This window comes from Amaranthus tricolor, chromosome 1, assembly GCF_026212465.1.
Source record: "Amaranthus tricolor cultivar Red isolate AtriRed21 chromosome 1, ASM2621246v1, whole genome shotgun sequence".
Classification (NCBI taxonomy): domain Eukaryota; kingdom Viridiplantae; phylum Streptophyta; class Magnoliopsida; order Caryophyllales; family Amaranthaceae; genus Amaranthus; species Amaranthus tricolor.
The window spans coordinates 40014236-40036470 of NC_080047.1; the positions used below are offsets into that span (position 1 = coordinate 40014236).

At 33.6% G+C, this 22235-nt stretch overlaps 2 protein-coding genes across 2 annotated transcripts; one reads left to right on the plus strand and one right to left on the minus strand.

The window, feature by feature from the left end:
* Positions 1-1346: 1346 nt before the first annotated feature.
* On the minus strand, positions 1347-16193 carry LOC130814730 (transcriptional repressor ILP1). Its single transcript, XM_057680902.1, has 8 exons — positions 15998-16193; positions 15485-15558; positions 13980-15209; positions 11015-11182; positions 4750-5420; positions 4292-4574; positions 3906-4195; positions 1347-2299 (listed from the first exon to the last, which is right to left on the minus strand). The coding sequence occupies exons 3-8, from the start codon at positions 15147-15149 to the stop codon at positions 2113-2115; spliced, it is 2769 nt and encodes a 922-aa protein (XP_057536885.1). The 5' UTR covers positions 15150-15209; positions 15485-15558; positions 15998-16193; the 3' UTR covers positions 1347-2112.
* Positions 16194-18263: 2070 nt separating this feature from the next.
* On the plus strand, positions 18264-22174 carry LOC130823320 (40S ribosomal protein S5-like). The gene is made up of 5 exons (XM_057687939.1): positions 18264-18398; positions 18483-18581; positions 20838-21109; positions 21267-21470; positions 21942-22174. Exons 2-5 carry the CDS (start codon positions 18483-18485, stop codon positions 21994-21996), a joined length of 630 nt encoding a protein of 209 aa, XP_057543922.1. The 5' UTR covers positions 18264-18398; the 3' UTR covers positions 21997-22174.
* The last annotated feature ends 61 nt before the right edge of the window (positions 22175-22235 follow it).

Sequence of the window (22235 nt, forward strand, 5' to 3'; positions counted from 1 at the left end):
ATTGGGAGGCTTCCTTTGCATATGTTCAAAACCATCTTAATCTACTTTCACGCATAATTGCAGAGATAAGCACAACCCCTAGCCTTTCTCTCAATACCTAATTTCTACTTTTATCCATCTTAGTGTGTCTACACATCCATCTTAATATTTGCATCTTTGCTACAAGCCTACAATCATTTTATGCTCATATATCTTCTTAATTGGCCAACATTCTCTTGTACAGCAAGGTCAAACTACGACTTGGTAGAATTTACCTTTTAGTCTAGTCGGAAAACTCCTATCATATGACACCCCAACAATTGCTCTCCATTTAATCATCCAGCTTAAATCTGATACATTACATCTTCATCAATTTTTCCAAGCATGCTAATCCTAAACATTTAAAATTGATCATTTTCGCAGCTACATCTTCGTCAGTCCTCACCAACAATTGCACCATATATAAATATTTCGTTTTTAAAGTGACTATTTGCATTCCTTTTCTTTATAAGGTCGCCCTCTAATGCACTAGCCTCTCACCACCTTATTCACTAGTCTTGATTACAAGTAAAATTTCGCCTGTAAATATTATGCACCAAAAAATACTTCCACAGTATATTTATTCAACTCATCAGGTATCATAACAAAGAAAAAATAAATATCATTAATATTCCATTAAAAGTAGTTATTGACAATGACCCACCACTAGTTTCACTCATTTAGCATCATTTGTTATTTTAGTCCGTCTCACTCATTTTGCATCATTTTATTCATTGACACTGGCCCACCACTTTTTTAATCTCATTTATACATTTTAGACTTTTTTTAATCTCATCTATACAATTCATTCTCTTTCTTCAGTTATTACCAATATTCACTTTTTTTTCAAAAAAAAACATTTGATTTCTCTTTGATGCAAAATCAAAAAGACGGAATAGTATGTGTGTGTGTATATATATATATATATATATATATATATATATATATATATAAACTAACATAATTAATTAAATTAATACAATTAATTAAGTTATTAAATTAATTATTTAAAATAAATTAAACTACTATATAGTTATTAATTTTTTATTAAATTATTCATGTTTTCCATCTAAACAAATGGATAACTATGTATCGTAAAGTGATGATTAAAATTAAAAAAATATAATGAAAAAATTAGAGTAATTAATGTGACAAAAGAAGAGAATGATTGGAAAATTGAAGAGACTCGTCAAATAAACCACCAAGGCACTAATGTAAATGTTTATACTTTTCACCACCCTAGAGATAGACGACGAGAGTTGTGTACTTGTGTCCACCTGAAAATGAGCCATTTGATAAGTACGAATCATGTTGTGTTCTACATTGCATCGGTGGAAAACTACTAATATACCTAAAATTGAAGATAAGACGTGCAACTTTCTAACATCATTTTGAGTCATTCACGTATAACAGTGGTACTAAAGGACAGCTGATAGAAGTTTTGAGCGCACGCAAAATTATAATTAAATCCAAATAAATATTGCATTACATTTACTGAATACAAATATTATCATAAATTGTACAAAAATATTTTTAATGGATCACTTGTTCCGCACCTATAAACTCTTTACTGATATTTATATATGACCTCATGTCTCACCGATCTCTCATATTTTGGTGTACACTCACATCCTCACTTTTTGCGAGCATATTCTTATTTTTTTGTTTTGTGAAATATGCCTAATTGATTTTGATTTTTTCTCACCACCCCTTCTCTTTAATTGGCTATCTATTTATAGCCTTAGGTGACTTGGGTGTCTACCAATCTAAAAATTTTCTACTTAGTGTTTATATACTTTTCATCTATATCTCTAGAATTTCCTTTCTTTTACTAGATTTTTTTGATTAAATCTTTAACAACAGCTTATTCAAATCTTAAGAACTGGCAATAATCTTAAGAAAACAACCATCCGTTTCTAGTTTCTACATCATCTACAAACTAGCCAACCGGTTGCACTACTTTTACAGATGTCTATCAAGAAAATGAATTGTAGTAACATTAAATTGTGAAACCGGAAACCCCTGTATCAGATCTAGGAGAAACTCACTATATTTTGAAGGAGCTGGGGAAAATTCGCGTATCAAAAAGACAGATTATAGGGCTTCACGGAGATTAAAAGTTCTTAAGATTGCTCTGGCTTCATCGTACTCGTTCAGGTCAACTAGCATCTTCTTCAAACGACGGGCAAGGTCACTAGTTTCAGGCTGTCCTGATGCGTACTTCTTCTCCAATGTCTTCCCAAGCATCAGCACATAATCGATCAGTGGCTGCAACTTGCGACTACATGAGAATATGATAAATGTATAAGAACAGAGCAGTTTTGTGAAAACCGACAGACAACAGAAATACTACCTACAATAGATCGCCTTGCACAATAATAATCATGACCCAACGTTATTGAGCTAAAGCTAAAGACAATGAATTTATTTCATAGACATATTTCTTGCAGCAAGTTCAAATTACATCGATATCCCATACACAAATATTTTTTTAAGACCAACTTCATAAAATTATGGACTTCCAAAATTGGGTTGAAAGTTCCAGTTTTGGAAATGCAATTGCTCATGCAGTCATGCTATGCCACTTAAATCTGAAAAGTGACCACCAAAAAGTATTTTGTAAAGACTACTAGTTTTAGAGGAAAATAAAAGGAAATCTATTAATGCTAAAAACAACAATACAACACTACAGCAATGCAGCAAATCTGAAATGAGCACAGGAAATATGGATACAAGACAAAAAAATAAAAAAAAAAAGAGCAAGCTTCGAAGAGGACATCAGGCAGGCTAGAAAAAATATACAGAATTGTTGGCTTAACTAATTGTGATAGAAGGGAACGTTCTGATCTATGATAAAAATAAGAACCATGATTTGTCCAGTGTTTATGAAACTATAGAGAAGCACTGGCACTGTCCTAGAAACATGTCCCAAGCCGATCAAGTGTAGTATGTCTCCTTAAAGCGGAAAGATATGTTTCTAACAGAGTTTTAGGAATTTCAAGTGATGACATTTTGCTAAAAACTACCTTCCTGAATCCACATTAATTATTATCGAAGAAACTGCCTGATAAGGTTAGAAAAAATGAAAAGGCAAGACAATTTCTCAATGTTTGACCCCTTCTTTTTCTCTGTTTTGTCACCTGTCTTTTACGAACACTTGGTGTGCGCTCCAAAATTATGACCCCCATTTCAGTTCTGTTCGAAATTCTAATCAGCTATGAAAAAAAGGTTTCTCTGTTCCCTAAAAAGCCATCTTCTGTCAAATTTGTTCTTTCTCTTCCTTCTCGTTTATCTCTGCCATTATGGAACTTGGAGCAAAACAAAGCAGGTATTGGAATTCTCAATTTTCCAAATTGATGATTTACAGTTTAACATCTAAATTTGTGGATCTTCTTTTAGGTCAATGTCTACCTAAACCAAATAAATTGGTTCCAATCTACCAATAAAATGCATATATGATCCAGTGGCTTTTCAGATGTCTTGGACTAAAGTGATTAAGCAAAGACATATGAGCTTAAAGTGGTTCCAATCTACCAATAAAATGCATATATGGTCCTGTGGGGTACGGTCTTGGACTAATGAATGGGGTAGCATTTATTGAATGAAAGATGCGCAAAAAGACCAAGTGAGGGGCGGAAAATAAAGGGTCAATCATTGGCTGCCAACCAGAAATGAGATTTTGAATATGTTTTATTTTTTTAACCATTTTGTGCTGGAAGTTTGCACCACAGCTTTGTTTGATGTTTCCAAGTTCTCTAATTTTTGGATTCCAATATTCAGATTAATAAGTGATTAGCAACTTCTTGTATGCCAAGTCAGATAGAGAGATGCTTCTACCAAGCACACAGAATTCCAAACACAAAAGTGCTAAGGCATAAAATGTTTACCTATGCGCAGCTGTGACACTTGCACCAGTCCAGACCCCAGTTATTGAAGCAATGATTCTCTCAGTTCTGGTTATTGCATCATGAATATCAGGAATAAGGTTTCGAACATGAGGAAGAATTTTCCCACCTAAAAGTTCGTCAAGAACAAGCTTCTCCAACACTGGCAACGCAAGTATATCTTTCCACATGCAGATGTTCCTGATAAGCCGAACTGCCACACCAAATCTATATGCTGCAACTCTTGCAGCATTTGGCACAGCCTTCATCACAGCTATACTCCATGAAGGAACCTACAAATACACCAGAAATAAAATAATACTTCAAATAACAAAAAAACAAATACAAGTAAAAAGGAGTTGGTAATTCTGAGTAGGTTTTCAAAATACCACAAGATTGGCAACTGCATCAGCTAGCCGTGTACGAATAGCAGCTATCAGTTCCTTGAGGGCCTCACTTGAGGCAGAAACATAATTGATGATTACGGTTGTTGCAGAAACAGCATTCTTCGACTCCCTGCTACTAAGTATATCCCAGCAATGAGCAATTTCATGGTGCAACAAGGGAAGAGCAACCTTTTCCACTAATCCAGGAACAAGATCAGCATCTGCATCATCAGGATTAAAGTCACTTCCATCTTCGGGAACACCATAATTAAAGAGCAATGAATGCCTGCAGCAACAGAGTCATACACAAATAAGAATCAAGCACAAAAAAGCATGAAACAGCTGGATAAATTAAACTTAAGTTGTTAAGCTTTTACTAAGATATGACTCAGTATCGAGTAAAATAAAGTTTCAAATCCCACCAATACAGCGATCAGCAGTGAAAGTGGGTACTTACATACCATCTCATGTCATTAAAGTCAACATCTTCATGCAGAGGATCCCACTTTAAAAGCTCTACTCTCACGTATGGGGAGAATATAGAAGGTATGCTCAATGACATATAAGCATCACGATAACTAACCAAGTACAACTTCTTCCACCTTTCGAATATCTCCTTTACTGAAGACAGTTGAGAATATTCCTCAGTTGCATCACTAAAGACATCAGCCGCTGTCTGAAGCAACAAATCACGATTTGACTTATAAGCTTCGTTCTCATTGTCACTTTCATCAGTGCTAGATTCACCTTCCATTCTCGCATACGAATCGCCATTTACACTACACATCATTCTCTTACTATCAAAACGAGATCTCCTACGTTGTCGAGCATCAAACCTCCGAGCCATATCCATACGTTTTTGGAGATTTGAATCTCTACCATATTCATCGAGTTTCACTGGAAAGCTTCTTTGTTGCTTGAAGGCAGCAGCTGCAGCCTGGGCCGCACCAGCAACATTAGCAGCATTGGTACTTCCTTTTCCTAAAACTGATACAGCAGCATCTACAGCTGCTTGTACTTCACTCATTTCATCATCATTGTCAGCAGCTCGTCTTTCAAAGACAGCCAAAGCATGTTTTTTGTGGAGTTGTTGCATTTGTTCTTCAAGTTCTTCTATGTAAGGAGCTTTATCCTGCAAATATAAAAAAAAACATTTAGAATGAAGAGAGTAGTTGTTGGCAAATAGTTGTTGGTTGTTGGCTTTTTAATTATTTTGGGCTTGTTTTTGTTGGCTCTGTTTAGGGAGATGTTTGGTAAATTTAGGTATTCGTTCTTGGTTGTTGGCTATTTATTAGAAAAAAAAGGTGGATCAACAACCCAAAAGTTAATAAAAAAGTTAACAAAAATAGCTTCTTCATTTTGCATTAAAAGTCTTCTGAAAGAAAAGTCATTTATCAAATATTTATTTTGGCTTTTGGACCAACCAAAACACCAAAAGCAAAAAGCCAAAAGCCAAAATAAGTCATTTATCAAACACAAGCCCGCTTTAGTCCTACCCACACAAAAAAATTCTTCATCCAAGCAACTACGCTAATCATTGTTTTGTTTAGACCAAAAAATGTTATTCTTCGTTACTTTTAACATGCTTTGTTAGTTTTAAATACTAAATAGTGAAATGTTACACCTAGGGTTGTCCATGTGGGTCAAAATAGACTCAACCCAAAAATGATTGGAACATAAGTATCAAACTCATATGGCATACAAAAGCACAGGTGGAACAAATAATGAAACCTTTTTGTAGTTAACCTAGGTTTGGCGTAAGCGTACATGCGTAAATAAAGTTTCTTAGATTACTTTAAAGGGTTTGAAGGAGCTCATTACAGCACAATACCTGATTAACTGAACTACATTTTTGAGGGCCATGACACAAAAGTTTTAAATCATTTTTAGAAATGAGTGGCTAATACTTAATAGCATCCAAAAGTATGGTCAGGCTTAGTCGTGAACCTCTAGGGGCACTAGGCGGAATAGTAATTTGTGGCCCTTTTAAAAAATTGACACCATATTTAGAAAGAAAAAAAAATATTCATAAAAGGTACACAAATTCTCATTTAAGACAATCTTCTCGTGAGATAATTTAAAATTAGGCTAAGTGGTCAAACTAAATCAATCGAAACATCCTCTTTCGTATTTAGAATACTCATTTTTTATTGTTTGATATTTAAAACGTCATTTTGAATGTCAAAACTGACACTTCGGATAATAAAATACTCATTTTCTTTTAGAAATTGGGCTTCATGTATGGACAAGTCTCACCATTAGACGGTCTCATACAAAAGTTGCTCAAAAAGGAAATTTTAAAATGTACCATTAACTAAAACAAAATTATATTTAATAAACTCTTTGGTGCTGTTTTTCGTTTTCTTTTTCACTATAATAATATCTTAGGCAATCACTTTAAAAATGTTTAGATAACATTGAAATTGAAAAATAAATCAAAGACAAAAAAAGCAACCATAATTAAAAAAATATATAATATTTGCATAGAATTATCAAACAAACTAATCAACAAAGTATTTTTGATTTCGTTGTTAAATAGAATGAATCAAAAACATTCAATTAGTTATCCAAAACTTGTTAATTTTTCTTAATATCTGATTCTCTTTAAAATGATACAAACTTTTTGTCATGTAAAATGAGGAGCAATAAATGGACTTCCTTTATTTTAATGTTTATATTGAAAAATAATAACAAAAGCCTATTACTACCTCCATTCCTTAAAGAAATTATCATTTACCATTTTGAGGTGTTTTATTTGTTGTTCTCATAAAGAATCTTTATATTTATATTACAAATTTTGGACAAAAATAACCTTGTTCATCCTCATTTTAGAATTTTAATAATACTACCCACATATCTTCCACTAATTTCATTTTGAACATTTTTTTTATTCCTTATGGTCCCCACATGTTTCCTACTAACTTTATAAAAACATTATTTTATTAGTTGTGGTCTTCATATTTTTTCCGCTAACTTTCTTTTAATATTTTTTAATATTTATGGTCTCCACTTTCATCCATCAAATTTCTTATTGAATAAAATAATATACCCACTATCTAAAATATTCTATTTTTCTTAATTTCCCTAAACATTCCTTATAGTAACTTCATTAAGGAACAGAGTGAGTATAAATAAAAACTGAAAGTTGTTGAAACATGTATCTTGAATCAGAATACTGAAATGACAACACAATCATTGAGGTCCTAGGGCCTTTTTTCATCACCTTGTCATTTGAATACAATATTGATTCAACTAATTTTTAGTGCTTTATATATATATATATATATATATATATATATATATATATATATATATATATATATATATATATATATATATATATATATATATATATATATATATAACCTTTAAAACTCATTCTAATCTTGGGCCCTGGGCGACTGCCCCTTGGGCCGACCCCAGGACCCGTCTGAGTATGGTCTACAATTTAGTCAAACAATAATTCTTCATGTGTTCGCTCTTTTTAACTTTACACCCTTGTTTATTCTAACTTTGGATAAAAGAAGACAAAAGGGGAACACTACAAGAATCATCAACTCACATACAAATCAAATCATTCAGCAAAACCTTGAAATGGACAGATCATCACCATCAAGATCGACCTATCTTTAAAATCTAATCCATCAATGCAAGAACAAGATCTAGAATCTAATCCTCCAAGAGTCTATAGATACAACACCCTATGAAATCTGAGTCTGTTGTACATTAGCAAGTCCACCTATCTGACTTTTTTTCACACAAACTTATACATGTAAATCGTTTATTTATTTTATGGTAGTTTGAGAGTTAATTATTTAATTTTTCAATAGCTCTCTCTCTCACTTTGTAAATAATTGTCACTCTCCTGGTGCCCTCTTGAACACAAACATGCACATACACTCAAATTCATGTAAATTGCCCTCTCAGATACCACTTTCTTAACCTTATATATTTAAAAAATGATTCAGAGAAAAGAAAAAAGATATTGCAGGTTTCAATATTTTTGTCAAACTAAATAAAATAACACCCTGAGTCTATTCTTCGACTGAAATATCAGACGACTTTAGCATGCCCACACTCTGATGGGAAAAAACTTTTTACATTATCAAGCCATTCTTGTCATGTTATCGCATTTAAGATGAACATTTTCATAAAACCTCATCATCGAAAGAAAACTTTATTGTCCGCAAGTAGAGTACAAATTTTACATATATTACAACCCAATAAACTTTGTAATTATATTTTAAGAAAATTATCTCAATTTTACTATAGTTCACTAGACAAGCTGATACAGTGAACCGACTTCTCAAATATTTGGTAGAAAGGGTTCTTCAATAACTTAGATTCTAATAGAAATTGTGCGGAAGAAATTCTCAAAAATTGATCCCATACCATTTGACACTTGGCAAAAGCACAAAAACCAGAGAAGAAATACTTAGATGCTCAAATAACCAAATCACAAACATAAATTAGGAGCACTGTAGAGAAAGAACAGCCTCACAAAATTAATCCAAGAATTTCATTTAAATATCGTATGGTGCACTACGTCTAGGATCAGGTTTACAAAATATCAATTTAACATCTAACAAAAACAAGCAAATTCTTCTAAATTGAATTCCATATCCTTCGCCAAAAGCTATATGACATCTAAATAAAAGAAAGGAGACCCAGATATTTCCCCCTTCCTTTATCATATGGCTCTGCAAAAGCTACATCTATCAACAGTTACTATTCAATATTTCAACTTTCCTCTTCAACAACTAAAAGTTCAAACTACTCTCCTCTTTGTTATTTGAAGTTACCTTTTGCTATTGATATGTAATATATTTATCATGTGCTAGATTAGTGCATATTTTATGATAAAGCTTGATGTAACAACAAGAACTCAATTAAGTATAGTAGCAGTATTGCAGTAGTCTATACTCTACATTCCAGAATCCAGAAGTTCAGCCTAAGATAAGGATCTCAAACAATTAAGCCCACATTAGTTATTGAAGACAAAAATACCCATATTCTACCTATTCATACAAACCCTTTACAGGATAAAATGCATAGAAGCGCAAGAAAATAAACTTTTAAATAAAAATACTAAATAACTAAAAGAAATTAAAGGGGCAATTTTGAAAAGATTCTAGCCAAATGAATAAGAATATTGAGATAATTTCTGAAAATTTTGCGAGCAAGGAGATGAGGGAAAATAGAGGGTTAGGATCTTATCTGTTTTGATATCGGCTTTTTAGGAGATAATTTCTGAAAACTTTGCGAGCAAGGAGATAAGGAATATGAAAACGATGCTATATTAGAGTTTGAACAATGTGTTTCAAACTCCAATATTGCCAAGATCGAGTGTATGAGGTTTTGTGACAAACAAATTACGCTATCAATGATATCGATGTTTGTAGGAGAAAGTAATGCAATAAAACGACACAAAATTTAATGAGGTTCACCCAACTTAGGCTACGTCCTCCGGTGTGTAGTATCTCTTATATTATCAAATGAGTTCAAAGAACTCTCAAATATGGAGAACTACAATAGAGAAGAGATATAGGCTAGTGTTTAGCTTGGGGTGTATTTTTGTGGATGTGGATTACAATATGAATGAGAGCTCTCTATTTATAGGAGAGATCACACTAAGTAACATTAAGTATATTAAAGCTATGAATAAATGATAATGAAACATCTCCAAGAACTTGAAGAGTCAAAAACAGCATCATAGGAGCATCAGAGACATCGCTCGACCAAAGCAGAGGCTCGCTCGGTCGAGCGGGCTATAGGAAATTTCTGGTTGCATTCTGTCTGCTCGCTCGACCCATTTTGAAGCTCGCTCGGTCGAGCGAGCTGGTCGAGCGGCACTTCAAAGGGCTTCTGACAGTATTGCTCGACTTGCATAGTAGAGCATCTTAAACCTTTGAACTTCTTCATTAGGTTCCATAACTCCCATGAATAACTCATACTTCATTACCTCATTAATCCATACTTTAATCATCATCATAAACCATAATCATCAAGACACATATTAATACACCTATTCATGACATACTTATGGGATTCCATCCCAAGAGTCACCACATGAATGCACACACCAAATGTGCACTCAAGTCACACTATTCATAACAGAATAATTTCATGTTATAACGCAAGTAGGCTTTTTGGAGTATTGATATAGGCAAGTGTCCAGTAGATATAGCCTATAGAGGTTGGTATTTTAGATTGATTCTAAATCAATTGTTTTTCAGTTCAAACCATGTACTATTCATTTTAGTTTTCTAGTCTAAATTTTGGATTGAAGCTCTAGCATTGTTGTTGAGTCTAAAATTTCCATCTTGACTATTGTTCCTGGAAACAAAATCCGACATTATTTGGTTTGTATATAATGTTAGTTAATTACATTAGTGTGACAGCAATCTGGCAATTTCATTTCTTTATAACTTGATGCCCAATGTTGTTTTCAATTTCAAATCCTAATTTGATTCCTTTATTCCACATATACCTTTGGTTAAAGTATTTTCATTAGTAGTGAAGATGTTATAATAATTACCATGGCCTGGTTTTATACATTCATCCTCATGGGATTGATCCTTAATGCTAGCTATAACATCTGCACGCTTGTGGTTTTTTACTTTTCACTCATACAAATTTTACATCTTCAAATTTCATATACTCACCAATCCTATATAGAAAAATCAACACAACAAAGAAATCATATATTGAAATGTAAAAAATTACCTGCAAAAAGTCACATATATTTTTTACAAAGTTACGAAGCCTCTGCATGAATATGTACTTCTCTCCGGTATCAGATGAAGACTTCTCAAGCACACTGATATTTAGTAATGATGCAGCTAAATTTTCATCAACGCCCACCAATGAGGTCATGGTTTTTCCACGAGTTTCCTGAGAACAAAACAAGGCTCAGAGACCAAGAACAAATGCACAACTACCACAAGAACGACTCATTTCATGACAAACAAGTGAAACATTATGGACATCTATTAGAAGTAAAAATCCAAAGATCTAGAAACAAAATTACACCAAGATTTCATAGCAGATATGAATACTACTAGTACCTAGAACTTTTTCCCAGGTAAAAATAGCAAAAAACAATGACCTTTTTATAAAACTATCAAGGAAAAAATTCATTTTTCCATATAACAGCCATTTATGTTTTGTGGTGCAACTTCTAATTGAACTCTACTTAAAGCTGATAGCACTGAAAATAAACAGTGAGGTAGTTCTACATTCTACACATCATACTTTAAATCTTGTATTACAAGTTTACAGTCTAGTTGCACATTTATGATAGTAGGGCAAGGAACTACCAGTCTTTCCATGTTGTAAAGGAAAGAAGTCATTGACTCTGTCATAATACTAATCACTAAAAACAATAATCTCGAATAGCATAAAATCATAGAAGGTCCCAAATTCCCAACTTTCAGATCCAAGTATCTAGCCACAGAAAATTTTAGTGTGTGTCTACAAATATGATAGTAAGCCAGCCTAAGTTAGCAAGAAACTGAGGCAAGGTGAAAGAGGGAGACTAGGGAGGAAAACGAAGCCTGATGGCTAGAAACTGAACTATTCGAACCCATCATAAAAACATAAGTAGTCCATCTACTAAGCACTCAATAAATCCTCATGAAAAAAAGGGAGGAAGAAGATAAACAAAGGACAGCACCCTGAACACGTTAATATTACAAAAGAAGCAATGAATCCAAATTCACAAAGACCATTATGAAACAAACTTTTTTTTTATTTCGACTATGTTTCTAGCACAAATAACACTCCAGATGATCTCAAAAACATGATTAATTAATAATCCCTTACGAAATCCTTGAGTTTGGAATACTTTGGATGACATAAGTGTCATTGTTATTGATCGAAACTACCACACGCTTTAATTTAAATTGTATGGTATTGATCAAACCCATGTCATGTCAATCATTCTTCACATGATATGGAAAGATTAAAGATGTTCATTCGGGTCATCGGGTCGATTTCGGGTTATGTAATTCAAGTCGGCTCAAAATCTAGTCTTGTGTCCACGTTAGTTTTTACATAATTGCAAATCCACCTTTGAATTCAAGTCAAGCCGAGTTTAATTACAAGCTCTGGTAAATATTAAGTCGTTGGGTCTATTTTGAACACCTCTAGGAAAGACCACGTTCAAAGCTCAAGCAAAGTAAAATCATTTTATTAAGAAGTGTTTGGTGAACATCCTATTTGAGACAGTGATTGTCCATGTTATGTTTTTTCAGTTTTTGATACGCAATGAACAGTCTGGCCAAGAAGGGGTCAACATGTAGCTATAAATTGGCCGTCTCAAGTCCAAAAAAGTGAACTTCCAATACCAGTAAAAAGAAAATCTCAAAAAAAAAATTCCAGTAGAGAAAAATGACAGAAAAAACATTAGAGTTTACAATTTAATAAATTACACCATCAATAAATGATAAGTACACTACTTATAGTACTTCATTTATTGTCCTGTGTCCCACACCAAAATTAAGAATGAGTCAAAAAGAAAAACTTTACTAAAGCAGTAACAAAAATGCCTTCATTTGTGGTCATTGATGATAACTAGTATTTTGGCCTGATGAATATCAACATATCAAATAAAACGTAAGAATGTGGATGATAACTTAGGATGAAATTAATTTTTACTACTAAAAAATCCAAACAATAATCAAACACACAATTTAAATCCCAAAATCTCAACAGAAGAAACCTATTAGCCTAGACATAAATTAATGATTGAATTTTGTAATACTAGTACAATAATTGAAGTGAATAATAGTAACATAAGGCAGTAAATAGAAGAGTAAAAAGTGAAAAATGGGATAGGAGAAAGAGGTTAGTTGCCGTGAGATTGGCAACTTTATCCTTGTAAACAAAAACAATGTTTCCGATTGACCCTTAATTGCAAAACACATCCGCAATGAATAAGAAGTGCACATGATTTAATGAGTCATTTTACTATAGTCCCCGATTATCTTAAATGAAAGAATTTTTAAATCTTCAGCTCCACGAGGATGAACATCAAATTGGCAAAACAGATAGTTCAGAAAATAAAATATACATATATGGAGTAATCGAAAGTGAAAGCTTCATTTATACATACACGGTAGTACTTGCTATTTACTTGGGGTAAGAAAGAGGCAAGGGGAAGGGAATTACAAAGGGGAAAGGAAAACTAAAGCAAACTAAAATAGGAATCAACATAACATTAAGCTCCCTTCTTTACCACACTAAAGAAAGAATACTATAGCCAAGAGAAACTCTTAACTTTCTAGCTCCTTTATCAATATAGGGAATCAATGGAATTGTCCTTCGTATATAGAGTAGTTTATAAGGTGTTCAAAAAAAGAGAAGAGAAAAAGGAGGGCAGGAGGGTAGTCGGAACTTCAGATTTTTACTTTTCAATACTTGAACACATTATACACCTATGTATTCATTTGAGTTGGTTAACTATGATTGTGGACACAATTGATATGGTTTACTATTAGTCGTGGAAAGAACTAAACAAGAATACATCTATATATTAACTTAGCAGAAAGGAGTACACAATTTTGAATTCCTATTTTACTACTCCAATATAATTTTTCTAAATCTGCCCCCAACTATGATCAGAAACTTCCAAAAGATTTCCAACAAAAATCCATGTGAGAAAACAATATAATCGGCCAAAGCCACATACCTTAAGTCTCTTCAAGTTATCTTGGAAAGCTTGTTTAGCAATTGTGGCCTGCTGAGATATGGACAAAGTTCCAACAGCCTGTACACCACTAATTGCACCTCCAATGCTAGGTGGCCCAGCAGGAACATGTGGAATAGATGAATAAGAAACAGGTCCTGTGTACACATAACTTTGAGGTTGAACTGCTGATGCATTTCTGCTGACTGCAGTAGATCCTTCATCCATTCTCTTGCCAAGACCTTTCCTGAATTGCTCCTCTTCCCATATCCTTTCTTCCTCATCTTCATCATCATCCATGTTTGAATGCCCAGCACGCACAGGCCTTTCATCCACATCCTCAAATACACCAATTCTAGGACCGTCTATCTTCTCTCCGAGCATAGCAATTCGTGTCTGAAACTCTGGCTCCTCATCACTTAACCCTTCTGCTGCTCCGTGATTGCTTCCTGCATCCAAAGATATATAATCCGGTGCAGCAGGCCTTGATTGTCGTAGCTTCTCTCTCTTTGCTCGAATAGCATTAATTTGTTCTTGGTTCATCACATAAGCTTCGGAAGCTTCTTCCTTTCCAATACCCATTAAACCAAATCTAATCTCAGCATCATCTTTCTCCCTCTTCAAAGAACTCGCTTCATTCCTTGACGGTTTATCTTTAGTCAACTCATCACCATCGTTTCCGGTCTCAAGAACGGGTTTGAGAAGACCTTTCATAATAATCACGGGCTCTGAGCTCGAACTAGGTTTTGTGTCAGAGATTGACAATCTTGACTTAGAGCTAGCAAGGGTTTTTGTGTTTTTTTGGAGCTCAAGCAGGACTTCTTTTGTATAAGTACCAGCTGAAGGTTGGTTATTGGAGAAAACTGAAGTAGTTGACGATACAGGGCGATCCTTGACCGTGGTAATTTTATGAGAAGAAATGGACTTGGACAAACGGGATGAGGATGATTTTCGTGGATGAGAAAATGGGGTCTCACTTTCTTCATCTTCAGCAAAACTTAAAAGCTTGTGGTGGCTTTTCTTTGGTTTGTCAGATATGGGATGTTTCTTGACAGATGACTTTGTCCCTGACTTTGTAGAGACTGATGGAAATCCACTACCACGATTTTCATCACTATCATCAGTCTCCTCATCACCGGCTCGACGACGAAAGTTTTTGGATCTTGAGCTCATTGCAAAATCAAATATAGTGAATAGAGCAACCCTCACTTCCTCTCAAGCGTTATAGTTTACCTGCCAGTGCCACGAAATGAGGTCACAATGTCAAGCACAACAAGTAGACAAAACAAGCACAAAAATTATGAAAGCATGGAAAGTACCGGTAAACAATCAAAAGATAATTCCTTGTATATGGATGATAACTCCAATAATGATAAGGTTCAGTTAGAAAGATAAAAGGCTATAGGTCAAATCATCAAATCCAAAAGCCCAAACAATACAAGATCAACACATTAGCAGTGCCAAATCAAATCAAATGCATAAACAATCAAAAGTGTTCACAACCATACCTCAATCTCCAATGAATATGGCAGACGGAATTGTATCTCTCTAGGAATTTCCTTCAAAGTTCAAACCCTAAACTCTGTCAAAAATTCAGAAACTTAAATCAGCAAAATCTTTACTTAATTTCCACACCCTCAATGTTGAACTAGATTGCAAAATGTGATCGAGAAGCTACTCTTTTGAAATACCTATTCATTTTAAACCGTAAAATACAGTCGTTATAGAATTAAATTACGAATCCACCATTTGAAATGTATAGCGAAAAACCCTAAATTATCTAAATCAATTGTAGAATTAAATATGAAACCCTTAATTTAAAAATTTACCACCAATTAAGCCAAAAACCCTAAAAATGATTAACAAATGTGGTTTGGGGTATAATATGATTATATAGTCATCAATCATGAATCAGCGAACAATGTTTAACAATTAACATTCAAAAAAATCTATAACGATTGCACAAATTTATAACTTTTTATGGAAAGATATTAAAAAAAGAAAGAAAAAAAAGTACATACATGAAGGTGGCCGGTTGACGGTGGCCGGTGGGGGTCGGTGGCTGAAGCATCGAGTGGCGAGGGACCGCAGACGGGTGGTACTTTTGCTGTTTGAAAACGCTTATTGGTTTTTGAAGGTGAAGTACCTGAAGACTGATGTTGCCTTGCTTGCAGACTGCTGTATCGCGTGAATGGAAACTAGAATTTTGAGGGGCACTAGGTTTGAAAAAATATAAATAACTCCTCTTTAAAATTGTGTTTGTTAAGACTTGAACTCGGGCCCTGTAATCAACCACCAAATCTTCTACTTTGTCATCACACTTCATTTCACAAATTATTACGTCACACGTTTTCTTGTGAGATTGTCTCTTATATCGATTAAATAGCCCAACAAATACAAAATATAAGAATATGAGACCATTTCTTATTGGACTGCCCAAATTAGGAAAATATATAGTTTTTCGGTAGGCATTTAGAATATTATAAATACGTTCTTACTCGGTGGGCATTAAGTATACAGTAAATAGGCATCAAGGAAATTATAAGTAGGCATTAAGGATATTGTGACGAGGCTAGTAGGCTAAGTTTCCCGATAGGCATTATGAATATTGTAAGTAGGCATTTTAGGTACTTTTTCGGTGGCATTAAGTATATTGTAAATAGGCATTAAAGATAATGTAAGTAGGTATTAAGGATACCGTAAGTGGACCTTAAAGTTTAATGGGTTGGGTCGGAAAGATGTCTCTCAAAGAGACGATCTCTCAGGAGATCGGCTATTTAAAGTTTTCTTACCGCGAAATAGTCTTCATAAATCTATTTGTTAGCATTTTATAAATATGGATTTGTACATAACTTAAATGTTGTCAGTTGACACATTTAATTTAGTGTACCATCCTATATAGTAGTATAAAACTTCATATTGTGTTATCAAAATTGTTGAATTGCCAAAATTTCTACATAACAAGATTTACAAGTAATTAAAATTATTATTTACGTCATATTCATCGGTAATCTTAAAAACCATGTATAGAAAAAAAGATGATGATTGTCAATGTAATATATCAAAACAATCTTAGTTATCCCGAATACTAATAATATGGTATTTGAGGGTATTTGTGAAAAAGTATGGCTTAAATGTTCTTGTCTATTTTGAATTTTTGATTATGGCAAATCACATAGTTCTTAATATTTGATGTAACAAATTTTGGTCATATGTTAATTTAATGAAATATATTTTGATTAAGGAATGTATTTGATATTTTGATTAAGGAATGTATTTAGTGTACCATCCTTTTTTTAGGTTTATTAGGATTCGTATTGGTTGAGACCAAAAAAGACTAATGGATACATGTGAAAGCTTGTGAAAAACTTAAAGGTTGCTAGCACATGATATGCTCGAACAAGCAAACATAGTGCTCAAATGAGCAGGCAAAACATGCTACTCACATTCAAATTTCGTGTGTTGTTGTGACTGCTTTGTTTAACCGTGTGCTAATTCTACTTTGACTACATATATTCCTTGTTGCATTATGTTGTAGTAATTCATAAACAAGCCAAGGGTAATGAGCACTCATGTCCGTTCTTACCCTATGATAAATTTAATATTGCCTCGAATGTTTAGTTCCTCACACAAATTTTTCCTTAAAGGTTGATGATAATTATAACTCTTCCCTTATTTTCTTCATTTATCTTTACTTCTAATGATGACAAATATATTCTTCGCTTACTTATTTAAGTACCAACTGAATTTTCATCCTGTCCCAATAATTATTTGTGGAGCATTTTCATGTGATCCTCAATCCCTTGAAAGCTCAAAAGAACAAGAAACTTTTAATGATAAGGTAAAAAACTTAATAATGATATTTTTCGCATAAGTAGAGTCATTTAAATTTCACCAAAATCGAGCACGACTTGACTCGACATATATAAAACTATTTCATATGGTCAAAATATTTACGTACACACAAGACTCAAAATATGTTAATTATATCGGGTTGTCGTTTCAGAATGACATGCGCTCATACAAGACTTGTTGTAAGTAACATTAATGTCTTTAACTACGTTTTCTTCTTTTCTCATGAAACTCAACCAACAATTATTTGGTTAAAAATCCTTATATTTGAGAATAATTTGTCTCGAGGCTTAGGAACTATTTTTTTTTAAAATTTAGTTTGAAAATTTAATTTTATTATATTATAAGAAAAGACTCGCTTATTTCAAATTTTCATTACATGACGGGCTTAGATCATGACCCATTTTAGTTGTTTTGTGTGATCCAAAATCAAATGAAACAGTATCATGTCATATATAAATAGCTTGAAACTAGGGTTTTTTCACCTCCTATTTTTTCTACATTCACTTCTCCTAAGCTCCTTCTCCCCCGCCCCCTCGTTTAACAGCGGCGGCGCCGGCAGCAGCAGAGGTTCTTCTCTCTTCCTTCATCATCTTCACTCTTATTTTTATTTTTCATGATTCATGATATTATTTGATCTCTTTTACTTATCAGATGTCGTTTATGGAAGATTCGATCCAACCGGCGGTCATTTCCGAGAATTACGTGGCTGATGTTAAACTCTTCGGTAAATGGAGCTTCGAAGATGTTCAGGTTTTTATCATTTTCTTTTTTTAAATGTTCTTTATATTTATTGTGTGTATTTCTTGATTATTTATTTATCAATGAGTTTTTTCGCTCTCTAATGCAATGATGGTGTTTGATGATCTCTATTGTTTTATATTTTTAGCTGCATTTTTATGATTACGCTACAGATGCTAGTGGCCGGAAATTTGGCCATTTTTTAAATGATTTTTGATAGTTCTCTTATGGAAATGAACATTATGTTTTGAATTTGAAAGCAATTGTTTTTTTTTTTGTTATTTTTCCCTAAAAAATCGAAGGTTATAACTTATATAGAAATTAGATGTTAAACATATTTTTCAGGGATTTGCATTTATCTTAGAATAAACAATATTGGTTCATAGTTCATTTGTTGTTTATATAGCTTGGTTTAGTTCTAAAGAATGTGGTGAAATTGGGGCAAATTTAAAGTATATTAGATCCTTAGTTGGGCCACAAGTAAAATTCACTTTTACGTAAAAGTAAGTACTCTTGATTGTGAAATTATGTTCTAGAAGTTTTCCCTGCTCAGACGAAAAGCTCTCACATTTTCTCGAGTAGGCAGGGTCTTATGAAATGGGTAGAAGAATACATATTAGTCTAATCCATTACATTAGTATAATGGATTAAGGTTGTGTTCAAGCTAGGGATGTTTTAAGAATGCGAAATGAAAATGATAAATGCATATTTTGAGTTCAAAGATTCACGCATGGGTAAAAAGACTTGTTTGAGTTGAGGCAAGGGCATAGGAGATGCACAAGGTATGTCGAGATTGAGACGCAATGTTCAAGAAGTTCAGGAAAAGGTCTAAGAATTATGAGTTTTGACATGCACATTTTCCCAATTGCGCACCATGGTCATTGGTGATTGTTTTTTGGTGCACCTTAGGCCTTTTACTTTTGGCTTTTTTTTAGAGATTAACATTTACCTTGTCACCACCCAAAAATTCTTTGGCTTCAACCTCACTGTCATTCGTATTGAATCATTAACAACAATTTATGAGCCTTAATCCTAAAAGATTAAATTCGGCTATATGTACTAATATAATTGTTCGCATGCTTTCTTCTTCTCCATTTATTTTAATTTGCTATAATTTCAATCTTTAACTGTATATCCTTCATATCCTTTTTCACTCATGTTTTCCAAGTCATTTTTAGTTGTCCACACTCTTTTTAAGTCTCGTGAGCTCTAATTTTCTATATTTTTTTACTGTTTTTCTAATACCCCGTCTTTGCACATGTTTAAATCATCTTAAACAAATTTCTTTCATCTTTTCATCATTATTTGCAATTCTTAAACCTTTTTCATATCTTCATTTTGAATATTGTTACTCAAGGTATGTCGTCTCATCCAGCGAAGCATTCGCTTTTACGCTACTCTTATCTTCTTACAATGATCCTTTTTAAAAGCCCAACACTTAGATCCATATAGTAGTGCGGCTCTATTAGCCCGTGGATAGAATTCTTCCTTTAGTTTTATGTGCACACCTTGATTGCATAATATCCTAGTAGTTTCTCTCCATTTCGCCACCTACACTTAATTTTGTAAGTCGTATTTTGTTGAATGTCCCCACTACTCCTCAATATGGATGCAAGGTATTTTAAGCATCTACTTGGAGATATTTGTTTTTCGGGAAATTTCACGTGGTAATCCTGAGTTTTGACTGTTCCACGTCGTAGACATACCTTTATTTTAATATGCATGGTGACCTCGAGCTTTCAACTTTTCCATATAATAGACAAAATGTTATTCTTTGTTTAATTAAGTATCCTATTCGAACAAATTTTCTAAAAATATTTCCATAAGGGCGATCATAACATTTGTGTTTATGAAAATAAGTTGTCATGATGGTTAATAATAACGTAAATTTAACAAAAATCTAAACCTTTTGCCTAATAGATGGAGAAATTAAGAGCTTAGGGTCACCACGGGAATTAAAAAATAACGTTAATGATAACTTTATAACGTCTCTTGTTATCGCGTTTGTGCTATAGTTACACTTCATTTGCTTTTTCTTACTTCAACTTAATTTAACCCTCATGACTCCAAGTTTTCTCTCCATCTACCTGACTTAGCATTAACCCTCTCCCAGGTCTCATCTAACACAATGTTATTAACAAACAATATGCACCAAGAAATGTCTACTTAGATCGATCCAGTGATCAACAAACAATGTCATACATATTGGATGTGTTTTCTATTTTTTTACTTTGTTGTACTTCTTTTTTGATGATGTTTTATGTGTAGGTTCAAGACATTGCCTTGGCCGATTACATAGGTGTTTCTCCGGTCAAGCATGCTACCTTTGTTCCTCACACTGCCGGTAGATACCAAATGAAGCGATTTAGGAAGGCACAATGCCCTATCATCGAGAGGCTTACCAACTCCCTCATGATGCATGGACGCAACAACGGTAAAAAGTTGATGGCTGTTCGCATTGTGAAGCATGCCATGGAAATTATTAACCTTTTGACCGATCAAAACCCAATTCAAATTATTGTTGATGCAATAATCAATAGGTATTAAACTTTGTGAACAGATTCATTTGTGTCGCAGCTAATGAGACGATCAATAATTTGAAATTCTTGAGTCATCTCATTTTGCAGTTGCATCTTCTTATTGTCTAAACTTGTGATGTTTCTGTATGCTCTGCTTAACACATCAGTTGTGATGCAGTGGACCACGAGAAGATGCTACTAGGATTGGATCAGCTGGTGTTGTTAGGCGTCAGGCTGTTGATATCTCTCCATTGAGGCGAGTGAACCAGGCTATATATCTTTTGACTACCGGGGCTCGTGAGAGTGCTTTCAGAAATATCAAGACTATTGCCGAGTGCCTTGCAGATGAACTCATCAATGCTGCCAAGGGGTCATCAAACAGGTACTTGTGACCCTTTTCACCTGTTTTTATTCTTTTTCGTTATCAATGAAGTTTTATTTGCGTATTTACTTTACCTCATGTTAACTGTTGTCTTTATTTTTAACGAAAGACATTCCAGGGTCATGGTATCTTGGCCAATTTTTGGGATGTTGAATCATTAATCTTTGATAGTTTTTCTAATCAAATAATTTTGTCAAACATAGTAGGCAGTAGCTAAAGATATGTGTTTAACTGTTTATAAACTGAGGGATTAGTTTTTTATTTATCATGGTCTAACTAAGGCAAACGTAAGGGGCTTTGAATCTGCATGTGCATGTGCAAAGTTTTAAAAATTTTGATAGTACAAGATAACTGAAGAATAGAGAAGTTTATATTTAGAAACAATGTATATTATTTAGTACTCCGAAGATATCAGTTGTGAACTTTCTTTAGCTGTACGGAGTTTATTTATAAATTGGTTGCCACTTGCAGTTATGCGATTAAGAAGAAGGATGAAATTGAGAGAGTTGCCAAAGCCAACCGTTGAGTTTGGGATTTGAGTTTCTACAAAGATTTTGTTTTGTTCTGCAATTTCAGAAACAGTATCTTCAAGAGTAATATGTATGCTGGCTTTGTCTAAGCTTTTTACATATTTTCTATCTGTAATGCTGGATAATAGATTTATTGATGCTTGGTGTGAATGAGAATCTTGCATATTAATGTCATGGTATGTTTCTCTTGGATAATTTTGTTCAAGCTTGAATGGATATTAGTAATCACAGCCCT

What these genes read in the sequence shown, in the direction of transcription:
- LOC130814730 (XM_057680902.1), bottom strand. Translation starts at nt 15,149, where the DNA reads ATGAGCTCAAGATCCAAAAACTTTCGTCGTCGAGCCGGTGATGAGGAG. An exon ending in ATATATGTGACTTTTTGCAG is followed by an intron (nt 5,421 to 11,014) that starts GTAATTTTTTAC and finishes TTATATTTGCAG; the next exon opens with GATAAAGCTCCTTACATAGA. An exon ending in AGTGTCACAGCTGCGCATAG is followed by an intron (nt 2,300 to 3,905) that starts GTAAACATTTTA and finishes ATTCTCATGTAG; the next exon opens with TCGCAAGTTGCAGCCACTGA.
- LOC130823320 (XM_057687939.1), top strand. Translation starts at nt 18,483, where the DNA reads ATGTCGTTTATGGAAGATTCGATCCAACCGGCGGTCATTTCCGAGAAT. An exon ending in GTTGATGCAATAATCAATAG is followed by an intron (nt 21,110 to 21,266) that starts GTATTAAACTTT and finishes GTTGTGATGCAG; the next exon opens with TGGACCACGAGAAGATGCTA. An exon ending in GCCAAGGGGTCATCAAACAG is followed by an intron (nt 21,471 to 21,941) that starts GTACTTGTGACC and finishes TGCCACTTGCAG; the next exon opens with TTATGCGATTAAGAAGAAGG.